Below are 16,384 nucleotides of genomic sequence, written 5' to 3'. Positions count from 1 at the left end.
TTTTTTCCGAGGAGAATTTAAGGTTGATATGCTACTTTTCTTGCCTTTGTGTTAATTTTCTGATATAGTTTAGGGAGGATTCCTTAGTTATTTGGCAGCTGCCTGATTAAGTTCATATTCTCACAATGCTATCACTCAAGATAACCAACACACAGAGTCTAACACATGTCTATATGGTTCTTTGTCAATTACAACTGTATAATTTCAGTTGCATAACTTCTTCACATATATTTTAATTTCCTACATCTACATTACACATTTCACTTCATTTTTGTGTTACAGACATGAATCTTATTCACAAGGTCTTGGTAATTTCTGAAATTTGTATTTATCTCCTTGTGTTATTACTTTGAGTTTATTATTTGTTTTCATACTTGGGGCACTGGTCAATAGCTATGAGGCTGTAATGTCATTCTTGGTTTTCAGCTACGTTTCTCCTAGAAACTACTAGAGACTAACTCCAGGATGGTAAGTCTGAGCCACACTTGTAGCACTCCATAGTATTGGATGTTGACAGATTTGCTGACCAATTTTCTCTGTGTCAAACTGAATTTTTTTTTTTTTTTTGAATTGGAGTCTCACTCTTATCACCCAGGCTGGACTGCAGTGGCATGCTCATGGCCACCACAACCTTGACCTGCTGGACTCTGGCAATTCTTCTGCCTCAGCCGGTCAAGTAGTTGGAACTACAGATGCATGCCACCATGCCCGGCTAGTTTTTTGTGATTTATTGTAGAGACGAGGTCTCACCAAGTTGCCCAGGCTGGTCTCGAACCCCCAGGCTCAGACAATCTTCTTGCCTCAACCTCCCAAAGTGCTGGGATTACAGGCTGAGCCACCACCCCACCCCTGGCCCAAACTGAAATTTTTAAGCCATATCAGGTTAGGCTTGCAAGTTTTTGTCAAACATATTTACAAGATTTTCCACACCCTTTTAAAGAATTCATCATTGTCACGGTAGAATCTGTATATATATGTGTGTATATATATATATATATATATATAGAGAGAGAGAGAGAGAGAGAGAGAGAGAGAGACTTCTAATATTTGGCAGAGCTAGGACCAATAGGCAAGAACTTAGGAGGTTGGAAATGGCAATTTTCAGTTTAAAATTAGAAACAAAATCATTCATAAGCAATTAGGCTGCTCTGAATTGTCGCTAGATGTTCTCAAGGTTATATTAGAACTATCACCAAAGAGATCATGCAGGCTTCTGTTGCTTTGAGTAGAAAGCAAGCATCTTAGTATAGGTTCTTCCAAAGCAGACCCTGAGACACTTACCTGGGAAGTGCAGGGAGCACTGGTAGAGAAGTGAGGAGTAATAGACAGATGTGAAGGCAGTCAACAAAAGGGGCACTATTAAGCCAGTTACCACAGAGAACAACTGGAGCTTAATGCTCAGGGAAACTCTAGAAAAGCATACAAACCACATGCTTCAGAATTATCCCACCAGAGCGGTGAGGGAGTTGGAGTATTTAAACAACTACTCTTTGGGGTCATTGGTTGAACCAGAAAGAATTATTTCCTTGATACCTCCTGCCTGCCTGGAGCTCCTAGTTGGCTATTCTCAGCTCCAGGGGAAAGAGGCCTCAGGTATGGAGGTGGAGATCTTGGCAGTGGGGTGTCCTCTGAGTATACTAAAAGGTCTCAGCACTTATGTAAGAGCAGGGCACTGTCAAATCAGCTTCCGGTGCTTGGAGGATTTTGTGGGCATTGCCATCTAACTCAGTGTATTTAATAAAGACACACACCTCCCTCTTCTACCACATCATGGAATGACAGTTGTTTATTAGAAACACAAATTCAGAGTAAACTTTCAAAAATATATGCTTTCTTTTATAAACATATTGTACTTATCTTCCTTGCCCTTCTCTTCACAATGTTGGCTAACTAGAACTTGTCACCAGCCTCTTGCTTCCTCTGCCCTTATCTTGACATGTCTTTGTACTTCCTCACTATCATTTAACCTCTCATCTTTACTCTTATCCTTGACTCACTAGGTCACCTTCTGCAGCCAGTTCTTATCCAGCCATTAACATTCTCTCCTTTCTACCCCTTTATGACAACCAAACTTACACTTTTTTCTTCTAGAATCTTTCTTGAAGGAATTTCAGTGTCCCCTGATTCCCACTGCCCTGACATTCCTTATGACCCTGACTCATGACTCAACACCCACTAGATTTCTACAGTGGTTTACAGATTGCCAGAAAAAGATTAGGCTCCCCACTGGGGTATCTGAAACTGACCCATCTTAAAATCTTACCTTGTCAGTTTCTGCTGCACAAGCTCTAAGTCTGTGCAAATTTCCTTCCAAGTTTCCAAGCAGTGTTCCTAAATATCACCATCAGTCACATCGCCAGCCAGAAAGCGACACCCAAACAAGGTTTGGGTGAGATACAGGGACAAAAAAAGACTCAATGTCAAGTTCTCCTCAGACTTCTAGGCCTCTACTCAGCACAAGGAAGGAACAGGAAAACAGATACCTATAAGAGCAGTTTGTCCTGGTTAAAACTTTTCCACTGAAAGAGGATACTTAAAACTACATATCCACAAAGCCATTAGAATCATCAAATACGGCATCATGCTACTGTTTGCTTAATATTCTCTGAAGTCTCTCCCATGAAGACAAAGGCCAGGTTTGATTTGCCCACTAACGTATTCCTAGTCTCACACACAGAACCTAGCACATAATAGGTCCTCAATAATAGTTGGTCAGAAATGGAATAAATGAAAATGTCAGTGCATTACTGTATCTCAAAGAGTATTTTGGGTCCAGTCATGGTGTCAAGATACCCCTTGTAGGGCAATCCCCTTGCGTCCCCTCCCACTCTGGGAGTTTTTCTGTCCTCTCAATAAATACTGCTTTAAAAAAAAAGATATCCATTGTGGAAAGATATCATTTTCCTTCCTGATATATTCATCACAGATCAGGGATGTTCCTGGTTCCACACATTACTGTGACTTGTAGAGAACTGAGTTCTAAGACAAATTCATAAAATAAGTCCATTAAAGAGAAAGCTTAATTTTTCTACACTAAATTTTGTAACTCTAGTTAATCCATCATCATTCAATTGGCACACTTATCCATTACCACAAACAGTGCTAACCCAACAAGCAAGTGCTCTGGAAAATCAATAAATAGAAAAGAGCAGTTATAGAATACTACAATTAACTTGCATTATGGGAAATAAGTATATGTTTTTTATTTAATTGATATCAATTAAGGGTATGTATGTATTTGTAAACATTTTTCTCCATGTCTAACTGCTTGGTCCCAACCCTTGTTCACTCATATTTCTGAGAGATTTTTAAAGGTAATTTGATTTTGAAAATTACTCAATGGAGTAGAGAAATAGTGTGCTTAGAGATGATAGTTCACCCATTGAATTATAGGTGTTTAATACAATATATCTTGCCCTTTATTCAGCTTGACTTCTGGAAACCAGATTCCGTCACACAAATCAAACTTCATAGTACCGTTGACTTCCGTGTTAAAGCAGAAGATATTGTCACTGTGGAGAATGTTCTAAAGCAGAATGAACTACAATATGAGTAAGTTTATGTTTTATAGCTATTAAGTTTCTCTCCCTTGCTTGGTTTCATCTGCAGCTTTGAAGATTCCTGGGAAGGTAGAAAGAAGACAAAGATCATGCCTTCCTGAAGTTCCACAAGTAGGTAATGACAGAGTCGGTCATGGATTCCAAATCTTAAGATGTCAGTTCTGGTGGATTGTGTTTAGGTATTGCTCTAATCAAAATGATTTTTTTTTTTTTTTTTTTTGAGTTGGAGTCTCACTCTGTCGCCCAGACTGGAGTGCAGTGGCCGCTCCCGGCCACCGCAGCCTCCACCTGCTGGGCTCCGGCGATCCTTCCACCTCAGCCTTCCAGGTAGCTGGAACTACAGGCACACGCTACCACGTTCAGCTAGTTTTTGATTTATTGTAGAGATGAGGTCTTGCCAAGTTGCCTAGGCGGGTCTCGAACCCGCGGGCTCAGGCAATCCACTCGCCTTGGCCTCCCAAAGTGCTGGGATTACAGGCTGAGCACCAAGCCCAGCCTCAAAATGATTTTTAATCTTTTTTTTTTTTTTTTTTGAATCAGAGTTTCACTCTGTCGCCCATGCTGGAATGCAGTGGCACTGGGCTCACAGCCACCACAGCCTCCACCTGCTGAGTTCAGGCAATCCTTCTGCCCTAGCCTTCCAAGTATCTGGAACTACAGGTGTGTGCCAACACACCCGACTAATTTTTTGATTTATTGTGGAGACAAGGTCTCACCAAGTTGCCCAGACTAGTCTCAAACTCCTGGGATCAGGAAATCCTCTCAACTCTTTCTCCTAAAGTGCTGGAATTAAGGCGTGAGCCACCGCACCCAGCCGGTTTTTACTCTTAAATCCCAAATCTTCACCAGATATATGACCTACTGCTGTTTTACAAGTGATATATAGACTATGGGCCAAATCAATTTACACTCTATTATCAACTAGACATGGTTTTAGCCCCAAATCCTATTAGGTCTTCTTTCCAGGTGACCAGTAAGATCTATCATGAGCCATACTCCTTTATTCTAAGGACAAGACTAAAGTGCATCTGAATGGCCCTCTTGCACTTTTTTCCCTAAGATCCCACCACTATCTCTAATATAGGAAAAGGTACGGAGAGAAGGACGCAAAGAAAGGGAAGTGGTTTCCCAAATACCTAGAGTAGAGTTAACTAAGCTGATCGTGTCTCCTCTCCCCAAAGACCATGCTGGTCCATCTAGGTCTTTCAAGATAAGAACGTCCTCCTATGTCGAGGCAGTAGTCCATTGGTTGATCCAACAAATCGATATTGAGTGTTTACATGTATCAAGTACTGAAAAGAATGGATGGGACCTTTCCTCCTTTAGAAGTCAGACTTTTTTTTTAACTATCTGAGAAGTAGCTTTTAAAAAAATTTTTTTTGTTAATTAATTAATTAATTAATTTTATTTATTTATTTATTTTTTGAGTTGGAGTCTCACTCTGTCGCCCAGACTGGAGTGCAGTGGCCGCTCCTGGCCACCGCAACCTCGACCTGCTGGGCTCCAGCGATCCTTCCACCTCAGCCTTCCAAGTAGCCGGAATTACAGGCATGTGCTACCAAGCCCGGCTGATTTTTTGATTTATTGTAGAGATGAGGTCTTGCTGCCCAGGCGGGTCTCGAACCCGCAGGCTCAGCAATCCACTCACCTCAGCCTCCCAAAGGCGCGGGATTACAGGCTGAGCCACTGAGCCCAACTTGTTAATTTTAAAGATATGGGGTACAAGTCAGGGTTCAGTATACAAATGTTCATTATGCAGGAACCCTTGTTGATGTGGTGTGCCTCCCCCCCTTGGCAGTGTCCCACTACTGCCAATCCCTTTCTTATAATATTATGATAGTTGTTCAACTACTTATGAGTGAGAACATGTGATACTCGATTCTTTGCTTCTGTGATAAATCGCTCAGTATTACAGCCTCTAAGTCCATCCAAGTTGCTACAAAGTTCTTAATTTTGTTCTTCTTTATGGCTGCATAATATTCCATCATGTATATGTATCACATTTTTTTTTATCCAGTCCTCTTTCAATGGGCAGCACAGTTGGTTCCATGTTTTTGCTATTGTGATAATGCTGTAATAAGCATGCATGTGCAGGTATCTTTTTCATAGAGTGATTTGAGCTCCTCCGGGTATATTCCCAGTAGGGGGATTGCAGGGTCACATGGGAGGTTGATTTTTAGATCTTTTAGGACTCATCACACTGTTTTCCACAGAAGCTGTACTAATTTACACTCCCACCAACAGTGTGGAAGTATTTCCTTTCACCGCATCCTCTCCAGCATCTGTTGCTTTTTGAATTATTGATGATGGCCATCCTGACTGGATTAGTTTGGTATCTCAATGTGGTTTTAATTTGCATTTGTTTGATGACTAGTAAAGCTGAGCATTTTTTCGTGTATCTGTTGGCTGCTCATATGTCTTCTTTTGAGAAATGTCTATTCATATCTTTTGCCCACTTTGTAATGGGGTTGGTTGTTTGTTTTTTTCTTTTCGGCATGTTTGAGTTCCTTATACATACTAGATGTTAGGCCTTTGTCAGACATACAGTCAGCAAATATTTTCTCCCAGTCTGTGGGCTGTCTCCCCGCTCTCTCAATGGTTTCTTTGGCTTTGCAGAAGTTTGTCAGTTTGATGAGGTCCCACTTGCTATCTTATCTCTTATGGCATGGGCACTTGGGGTTTTGATTAGGGATTGGTTGCCAGTTCTAATTTCTATAAGATTGTCTTCTGCATTTTCTAAGGTTCTTATAGTTTGGGGTTTTATGGGGGAAGTCGGACTTTAAATGAGGAACTTCAATAGTGTACAATGGATGTTAAGAATAAAGAACTGGAGACTCAGTGAAATAGACCAAGTCTAAGGGTTAGGTAGCGTTGCCCTGAGGCTTCAGGGTTAGGTAGGGTTGTCCTGAGAACTGAAAGAAGATGAGTAGGAGTCATCCAGACAAAAACAAGGAAAAACCACACTTTAGGCAGACAGCAGACCATATATTAAGGCTTAGAAGGAGAGACCATGCTGACCTGGAGACACTTAGATGAGAGGGAAGGAAGAAATGAGGTTTATAGTACAAAGCTCTTCCTCCAAGGGGTGGACCAGGAAGGAGCAAAGAGAAAATCTCGGGCTCCAGTTCTGAACATTCAAATGTTTATCCGTCAATTTCCCATCATAAGCTCGAGTCATTATGATGTTTCAAGAAAATGTTATCTGCCATAATTTTAACATTAGAAATTTTCTCTTGCTTTTCACATCTAAAAATATTGAAGAATAGTATTTGTGCCAGTGAAGATGTCAGAATGGCCACCTATTAAATCTGTCCCTACCAGGAGAAATTGGATAGCATGGTGCAACAAGTAAATGCTTTGGGGGAAAAAAACCAGACTGGATTCCAATCCTGGCTCTGCACCTTCCCAGCTATGTAACCATGGGCAATTTGCTTAACCTTTCTGAGCTTCAGGTTTTTTATCCATAAAATGAAGACATAATGCCTTTCGCAAAGGACTATTATGAAAATGAAGCAAAACGATATGTAAATAAATTGCAGCTGTTATTATATTACTGAGAACACTACTATGGTTTACTATTGTACAAAGAGGGATATTATACATTTTTTAAGAGTCAACAGAAACTGTCATTTTTAACCCCATGATCATGCCTCACATAGCTTAGCTATCTACTTCTGCCCGAGGGAAGTGTCAAAATGTGACCTTAAGAATTGACTGTCTTTTTAAAACAGAGATATAACCCAGTAAGATTCAAAATGTGATTAAGATTCACGTCTATGGCATTTTGCTCTTCTTATTAAACATGAAAGGACATCTAAAGCCCTAGCCTTTAGAAGCCTTCAGTAACATTCAAAAAGATGACAATTTCTTCATAATCCTTTAAGAAAACCAAGGAAGATCAATGACCATAGACCAACCCCAGCTACCTGAATGATGTCCTAATTCTACCCACATCACAAAACAGTGAAATTGTTTCCATTGCATTTCAATTTCTATATATCAAGTAGAAAATTCACTTCCTTTTTTTAGTTGGAAACTTTTTGGGAACTGTGTATGAATGTTGTCTCATCTAGAACGTAGGACATTCCCTGAGGGCTAAGTAAGAGTGTGTTAATTTTTGCTTCTCTGTTCACTACTTAGCACATTTGTGGCAAATAATTTTCTAAATATTAAATAATAATAAGTCCCTGGAAATCTTGAAGTGTACCAGCAATATCCTTGCTGCAGCCTCAAGCAGTCCCTGTGCACGCCATTATTACCTCATAGGGTAACTAATTTGTATTTAGACGGTTTCCTGCTGTCAAGAATGTGCAGTTATGTTTATGTGTGACAAGCACCATCCACTACACAGGGTCCACCAAAACAGCTTTTCACACATGTTCTGTGGTTCCAAGCCTTGTATTATTTGACAGCTTTTATCCAGTCCTGAATTATCATAGGATAAAAATTCAAAATGTGTGCAAAAAGAAAGACAACTGTGGTTTTAAATGCCAAAGCTGCACCCTTAGTTACAGAAAGACTAGGAATCAGATGGTGTAAATCTCCAACTTGCAGCTGTGATGCTAAGCTGACAGAATCTTTTGGTGAGTGGCCTTTCGCTGAAATTGTTCCTATGAAGTCTGACAATTAAGTTCACAGACTCATCCTAGGAAAAGTGCTACATACCTCATTGCTGACTATCACTGTGGTCACCTGTGAAGTATTCCCCTTGGGAAGCTGTGTACTGATGCCAACACCTACTCCACCCGGCAAAGCAATTTTGGAACTCTTTTTCTAGAATGGCCATCAGAGCTGTCATTGCAAGAATGTTGATGTTTGAATTCGAGCAACAAACAAACATAAATTTCTTGTTAAACTTGGCAAGAGTGGAAGTGAAATCAGGGACATGTTAGTCAAAGTTTATGGGGATAATGCCATGAAGAAAATGGCAGTGTACAAATGGATTAAACTTTTTCTGAGGGGAGAGGCAGCATCACTGATGAAGAGAGGTCAGGATGGTCAGTAATGAGCAGAATTGATGAAAACTTTGCAAAAAATCAATCAAATTGTGTGTCAAAATCATTGGCGGACTGTGAGAAGAACAGCAGGCAAAATAAACATCAATAGAAAAACAGTTAGGAAATCTTAACTGAAAACCTTGGCATGAGAAAGGTGAGTGCAAAAATGGTCCCAAAGGAGCTCTTACGTCAAGACAATGCACCAGCTCACACAGCATTGTCTGTGAGGGAGTTTTGAACCAATAGACAAATAACTGCATTGGAATACCCTCCCTACTCACCTGATCTGCCCCCAATGACTTTTTTTCTTTACCTGAAGATAAAGAAAATATTGAAAGGAAAACACTTTGATGACATTCAGGACATCAATGGTAATATAACAACAGTTCTGATGACCATTCCAGAAAAAGAGTTCCAAAATTGCTTTGATGAATGGACTAGGCACTGGCGTTGGTACATAACTTACCAAGGGGAGTACTTCAAAGGTGATCATAGTGATATTCAACAATGAGGTATGCAACACTTTTTCTAGGATGAGTTTGCAAACTTAATTGTCAGACCTCGTTTTGATTATAGGAAGGTTGTCTTTGCCCTATATGATCCAGGGAGAGACTGATTGTTACAAATGCTACAACATCATTTTTCTCAGATTTCAGAGGCAGATAAGAAAGTATCCTTGGATAGCAGTGGGTACATTGGAATGTTATTCAGTAGCAATGGGCACAAAATCCAGAAATAGATCAAATACTCTGTTTTCAGAAATCTGAGTCATAGCTCTCTTACTTTCTTAGACACTGTGTTTCTTGTTTTATTGGGAGTACCAGTTATTTCATATTTCTGTTGTTGTTGTTTGTGTGTTAAAAAAGAAGAAGGAGAAGAAGTTGGATGGCACTGTAAAAGGAGGTTATAAAAGTGTAAAATAATGTAGATGCCTCTCTATTTTGCAGCTGTACTGCCGTCCCTATTATATTAAGAGGCATTGTTTTAATCTTCTAGTGTAGAAACTCATTATTTAGTAATAATATTTTGTAATATAGCTAAAGTAGTGTTTGTCCTAAATCTAATAAAATCAAATAATCATAGGATTGGGAAGGATCATTCGAGGTCAATCCTGCGCCTTCAGGCAAAGATCAGCACCACATTTCAACCTCATCCTAATGCTCTTTTGCAAATTACTAGAGTGCTTTTATTCCTAGGTGACAACTTGCTTTAAATAACTGGTTTTGTATACTTCTTTGTCCTGGTTATTGATGAAAATGTTTAATATTTAACATAGTCATAACTCTAACAGAATGTCTCTTCTTAGCACCACACAAAATTCAGCCCCCCCCCCATAGTCAGATTCTCCTAAATAATTTGACCTTGAGGGTTGTATGCAGGTGAGAGAACAACAGTATATTCCAGAAGCTCTGCTGTCCCTCTGCCCAGAGCTGGTTGTTGAAGTAAGAGGGTATCATTTACCGGTTGCTCCTGGATTTTTTTTTTTCATTCAGTAAGAGAAGGTCATCCTTATTAGGTAGAATTTGTTCTTTGAAATTGATGATCTTGAAATATGGTTGTTTTCTTAAAGATTTCTGCCAGTTGTGCCTTTCTGTTTGTTTGTTTGTTTGTTTGTTTGTTTGTTTTAAAAGTTTCCAAGTTTTGTTTTGTTTTTGTTGGTTAGTTTTTAGTTATCCTTGAAAATCATTCTCCCAGCTGGGCACAATGACTCATGTCCGTAATCTCAGCACTTTGGGAGGCCAGGGTGGGAGGACTGCTTAAGCCCAGGAGTTTAAGACCAGCCTGGGCAACATAGCGAGACCTCATCACTACAAAAAAATCAAAAAATTTGCCAGGTGTGGTGACACTATAGTCCCAACTACTCAGAAGGCTGAGTAAGGAGGATTGCCTGAGCTTAGTACTTCGAGGCTAGCTGAAGTAAGCCATGATCATGCCAGTGCCCTCTAGCCAGGATGACAGTGTGAGACCCTGACTCAAAAAAAATTATTTTCCTGAACTATCTATATTCTAGGCTTTAGTTTCCCCCATGGTTTCTGAAGCTTTTGAAGATGGTACCTGGCAACTTTTTTTTCATAAATTTGAAAGACATCTATGTAAATGACCCAGGCCTATGGATTTGAGTCAAGTCATTGCATTTTAGAATCAAAAAGAACATGGAACAGTCACTAATCCAATGACTCCATTCTAAAGCTTATGAAATTAAGTTCTAGGGATTAAATGACTTTTTTAAAGCCAATTTATGATTTAGGCAAAACCATGACCTTGATCTTTTGATTTCTAATTCAGGATTCCTTCTACTTCCATGCTAGTTTCTAACAATACAATTTCAGTGGTGAAAATTATTATAACACTTATTATAACCACTGTTCCAAAATGTCCATGCCCTAATCCCCAGAACATCTGACTATGTTACATTGCATTACAAAGAGGAATTAAGGTTATAGATGGAATTCAAGTTCCTAATCAGCTGACTTTAAAGTAGAGAGATCCTGGGTTGTCCTGATAGGTCCAATGTAATCATAAGAGTTCTGAAAAATGGAAGAGGGAAGCAGAAGAGGCAATCAGAATGATTGAATATGAAGACTCAATCCATTCTTAGGGTCTTGAAGGTAGAGGAGAAGGCCACAGCCAAGGAATGCAGGTGACCTCTAGGACTGGAAAGAACAAGGAATCATCCCTGTCGACACCTTATTTTTAGCCCAGTGAGATCTGTGTCGGACTTCTAGCCTATGAAACTGTAAAATAATAAATTCATGTCATTTTAAGCCACTAAATCTGTGGTAACTTGCAACAGCCATATAAACTAATACACTAAAATATTGATAGCTGCTCAATAGAAAATTGTTTCCACAGAATACATTTTATAATCTTCTCCTTTTCCTTTTTTCTTTTGTTTTTATATACCACCTTAAGGTAGTTAAGACCTTAAGAATGTATTCACCTTTTGCTAGGAAGCAGGTACCATTTGGTATTAACCTACTGCATTTTCCACAAATGAACACAAGTTCATACCCAAGTTCACCAAATGAACTTCTGATGAAGTTGACATTCATCAGAATGTCCTTGGGGCAGCCGTAGGAGAAGCCGACTTTTGATGTGTGGCTGCAGTTCTCTGTGTGTGTCCGATAACACCATCTCAAGGCTTAACTGTGGATCACAGAAGTTTCTGCAAAGTGGCCTGTCTGTAATATTCACAATGATCAAGGACATAAATGCTCATAAAATTTTGTCTCTTTCAAATATACTTTCCACTCAAAGTAGCAACGGAAAATGAAATCACAAACACCCACACCTTCAGACCTGCTTCTTATAATAGGAAACTTCACCTGAACAATTCATTTATAGAAATAGGAAGGCCTCAAAGTTCTGTTACCACTTTTCCTATTACCCTGCTACAGAACCATTATTACATTACTTAAACCACGTGAAACACAGTGAAACACTATTTAAACATGAAACACTCTTTAAATCTAGTTTTCTTTTGCCTGGCGATCTTTAAGTTGGTTATATTTATTTAACTTGCTTAATTTCCAGCCACTAAGATATTTTTCTCAAAACCTAGAGCTAGGTCCCAGGTGATCAACTCTTTCTATTTTCCTGGGACTTTTCCTGGAACACAAGACTTTGAGTGCTAAATTCAGAAAGCCCTGAAGGAGAAAGATCACAGATAGGCCTCAAGTACACACTGTTGTGTGTAAGCTCAAGGGCCCTGACCCAAAACACCCCAGGTACCAGGGGAAACCATTTTCCAAGTTAGGTCCAAGTGCACTCAAATATGTGAATTTTGGACTGCGGAAGAGTCTACTCCTTTTCCTTTTTTAAAAAAATACCACCTGAACATAGTTAAGACCTTAAGAAAGAATTTACCTTTTGCGAGGAAGCAGATACCATTTGGTATTAATTTATTGCATTACACTCTCCAGTATCCTCCTCAGTGACTTACTGTTTATGATGAGTAACAGAATCTCCCTGGAGCAGTTCAGGTCATCAGCAAAAATCTGAGGACAACATGCACGTCTTTGGAGAACGCACAGTACCATCTACTAAAGCAGTGGCTCTGGGGTTTTGTGTGTGTTCACTGAGGAAAATACACTGAGGTTCAGAGGGACACCCACGTTGGTTCATTGCAGGGTGTTGATAAACAACGTGAGACGCGTGCTGGAGACTCAGTTTGACAATAGAGTCCGCGCATCGGGACACAGCTATGAGAAGTACAACAACTGGGAAACGGTATGACATGCACATGATATAGACAGACATTTTTTGTCAGATGAACCAAGAATGTCACATTAATCTACAAATAACTCCATTTGGTAGATAGAGGCTTGGACTCAACAAGTCGCCACGGAGAATCCAGACCTCATCTCTCGCAGTGTTATCGGAACCACATTTGAGGGACGTGCTATGTACCTCCTCAAGGTAATCGTTTTTAACCATGACCTTGCCGTGTCTGAGAGCTTTAAATCAATGCATTCCAACACATTAACATCTGTTTCACAGACATGCTTATTCCAAACATTGTTATAACTCTTTTCTTGCCTACATGCCCCAGGGAATCAGATTCCCCAGCTACTCTTATCATGTGTGGGTTTTCAAATCATTATTTTGATTTATTCAAAAGGAAAAATGCAATAAAATAAGAGAAGTCCAATAAATTTAACCACATTCCTGTAAGCAATGTAAATGATCATCTACCTTGATGAAATTCTTCTTGCCCAGCTGTTGTTTGCAAATCCATTTGCTAAAGAGGTTCATAAACTTCATGTCTATCAGACAACGTTACAAAACGCATCCACAATTTGTTTCTGTCATCTCCTAACACCATTTTTATCATGTAATTCTAATGAAGGAAATAAAAAGACAAGGAATAAGTGGGAGAGAAGGAAAAATTCTTACAAGATTAGCAACAATCATGATTACTTCTAATTACTCATCCAGTTGTCTTGGTCATGTCACCTAATAACAGCAGCCGAAAATAACCTCCACATGAGTACAATTAAGCAGGGTAATCAAGCATCTCCTGGAAAATATGAGCTTGTCAAGCTTAATAAAAATAATAAACAGCCATGTAAGCTTTCAGTTCAAACATGGTGTGTCTAGAGATACGATCATACTGTGCTAGAATTATGTTTTCATTTAATCATGGGCTATATCTATTGCTGCTGGCAGGTTTCACCTGCTGAATCTGAAGCCCAGACGGGTCATGGAGGTTAACCCCTGAATGCCATGTGATGATTCATGGTTTCCCTGCTTCTTTTGTTGGCAATAGGTTGGCAAAGCTGGACCAAATAAGCCTGCCATCTTCATGGACTGTGGCTTCCATGCCAGGGAGTGGATTTCTCCTGCATTTTGCCAGTGGTTTGTGAGAGAGGTCAGTATATAATTTTCGGGAAAGGGAAATGGAAAATATTTATTTAGTCATTTTAAAACTGTATATCTAAAGAGTTTATTTTTAATTTAATTTAATCTTAGAGTTGTGGGGTAAAGAGTATTTTTTTAAATCTCAATTAATTTCTTATAACCCGGCTATAGTAAGAGAGAATAACACAGAAAAAATAATTTATACTTCCAAGTTTCCATTTTTGGAAATTAGTTTCAACTTTCCCCAACAGAGAAGATAAGGCAAGATTTTAAAAGAGTTAGGAAATTGTATTTATTTGAATTTCACTCATCTGAACTTTCTCATCCAATGTTTGGTGGAGAAGCCAGGAGCTACTATAGTGGATTGGTCATTTAAATGCTAATAGTTTTGGATAAACCACCACCATGATCATGATGGCCGGAATAGTAACCACTGTGTACTTCAGAATAAAAGAAGATAGTACAGAGTAGCCCTTACTCTAAATGATACTATTTTCATTCCTTATAATTCTGATGATAAGGTATATGTGAAATCCCTTTGAACACTAAAGTGTTTAAATATCCATGAGTCTATACTGATATAAACAGATTATTAAATAAATAAAAAAGAGATAAGAACTAACTCTTTCTTGCAGAAGAAGTTCAACTAATATATGTACAAAGAATGGCAAAATATACAAAGAGGGACCCCAAAAATCCCAAAATTATTTTTTGGAAGGTGAACCCTTGTTTGTTTTTTTTCCCGAGTTTTGCCAATGTGGAAGAGGAGAAACAAACAACTTGGCAGAAGCACTAGAAGACATCAAAATTGACAAGTTCAAAAACTGTTTTGAGCAGTAGAAAAAGCATCTCAATATAGGTGTTTTGCATCAAACAGAGAGTACTTTGAAGGTGACTGAAGTTTAAGCATGTCAGAATAAAAACACAATTATTTATAAATAAATTCCGTTTGGGGGGTTCCCCCTTGTAAAATCACCATTAGAATAGGACAGTAATAATGATTCCAAGTCAGTCCACAGATTGATGCAAAATTAATGAGTAAAAGCTTAGGAAAAACAGAGTATTAGCAGAGTCTCAAAGTATCTCCCCTGCAAAATATATTAATTACAAAGTGAGAATTTAGAATTGAGAAACTTGGCAAAGCAAAAACTACCTTAACCAATTGATCAAAGTTAACGTCACCAGTAAAACATAAGTTATATCAATATCAGGTACCTTCTGAAATTAATTGCATTAAAAAGATACATCACTTTTGTGATATTCTCCCCAAAATACATAACTTCCTACTAATCATACTTTTTTTTTTTTTTTTAATTGGGATCTCACTCTGCTTCCCAGGCAGCGAGATCCAACCACTGCAGTGGCACAAGCACAGTTCACTGCAACCCCGACCTCCTAAGCTCAGGCGAACCTCACTGCCTCAGCCTCCCCTCCTTTCCCCTTACGTCACCCCCCACGCCTCCCCCAGGAGCAGGAACTATAAGCATTCACCATGACACAAGGCTAATTTTTAAATTTTTTATAGAGACAAGTTTTCACTGTGTTGTCTAGGCTGGTCTCAAACTCCTGGGCTCAAGAAATCCTCCCTCCTCAGCCTCCCAAAGTGTTGGGGTTACAGGCATGAGCCACTACGCCCAGTCTTCGTAAAAAGAGGACTGGATTTTAAAAAATGTGGTACATATACATGATGGAATACTACGTAGCCTATAAAAAGAACAAAATCATAAATTTCGCAGCAACCTCGATGGAACTAGAGTCTATAATACTGAGTGACCTCTCACAGAAACAAAGATCTGAGTATCACATGTTCTCACTCATATAGTGGACCTTGATCATCCAACGTATTACCATAAGAAAATGACTGACAGTGGTGGGAAACTATGGGGGAGGGGAAGGGAAGGGAAATGGGATTAATGGTAGTAAACATCTGTCTGGGGACGGGGAGACACCTCTTATCAACAAGGGTGCCTGAACAAAGCATATTTGTATATCTAACCCTTAACTGTATCCCACAATATCATAATAAAAAATATTGATTATGAAAAAAAATAAAATAATTTCTGATTAAAAGAAAAACTGAAATTGTGAGACATTCTGCAAAGTAACCTGACCAGGAGTCTTTAACAGTGTTACAAAGACAGGGAATAACAGAGGAACTGTCACAGATCAGAGGAGACTATGGAGACGTGTCATAAGTAAAGTCACTGTAGTATTCTACATTGGAACCTAGAACAGAAAAAGGACATTACTGGAAAAACTGGTGGAATTTGAGTAAATGCTTTATTTAGTTTATAGTTTTGTAACCTATGTTAATTTCTTCACTTTGATAATTGTACCATGGTTACATAAGATGGTAAGATTCAGGAAGCTGGGTATAGGGTATATGGGAACTATTTTTGCGATGTTTCTGTAAGCCCCAAATTATTTCAAAAGTACAAGTAAAAAGGATTGAAGTGCTTTAGAAAT

The 16,384-nt window shown here is 39.0% G+C and overlaps 1 protein-coding gene across 1 annotated transcript in view; it reads left to right on the top strand.

Moving 5' to 3' along the window:
- CPB1 (carboxypeptidase B1) overlaps positions 1-16,384 on the top strand; it is a 100,979-nt gene that overhangs the window by 67,364 nt on the left and 17,231 nt on the right. The window contains exons 4-7 of the mRNA XM_008072976.2: positions 3,428-3,552; positions 12,688-12,787; positions 12,875-12,976; positions 13,827-13,928. Of these exons, the coding sequence (XP_008071167.1) occupies positions 3,428-3,552; positions 12,688-12,787; positions 12,875-12,976; positions 13,827-13,928 (429 nt within the window). The remainder of the gene's footprint in view (positions 1-3,427; positions 3,553-12,687; positions 12,788-12,874; positions 12,977-13,826; positions 13,929-16,384) is intronic.

This window comes from Carlito syrichta, unplaced genomic scaffold (assembly GCF_000164805.1).
Source record: "Carlito syrichta isolate Samal-C Ts95f unplaced genomic scaffold, Tarsius_syrichta-2.0.1 Scaffold315561, whole genome shotgun sequence".
NCBI classification, from domain to species: domain Eukaryota; kingdom Metazoa; phylum Chordata; class Mammalia; order Primates; family Tarsiidae; genus Carlito; species Carlito syrichta.
The sequence above is the reverse complement of the archived record's forward strand: the minus strand, read 5'-3'. Positions and strand labels throughout refer to the sequence as shown.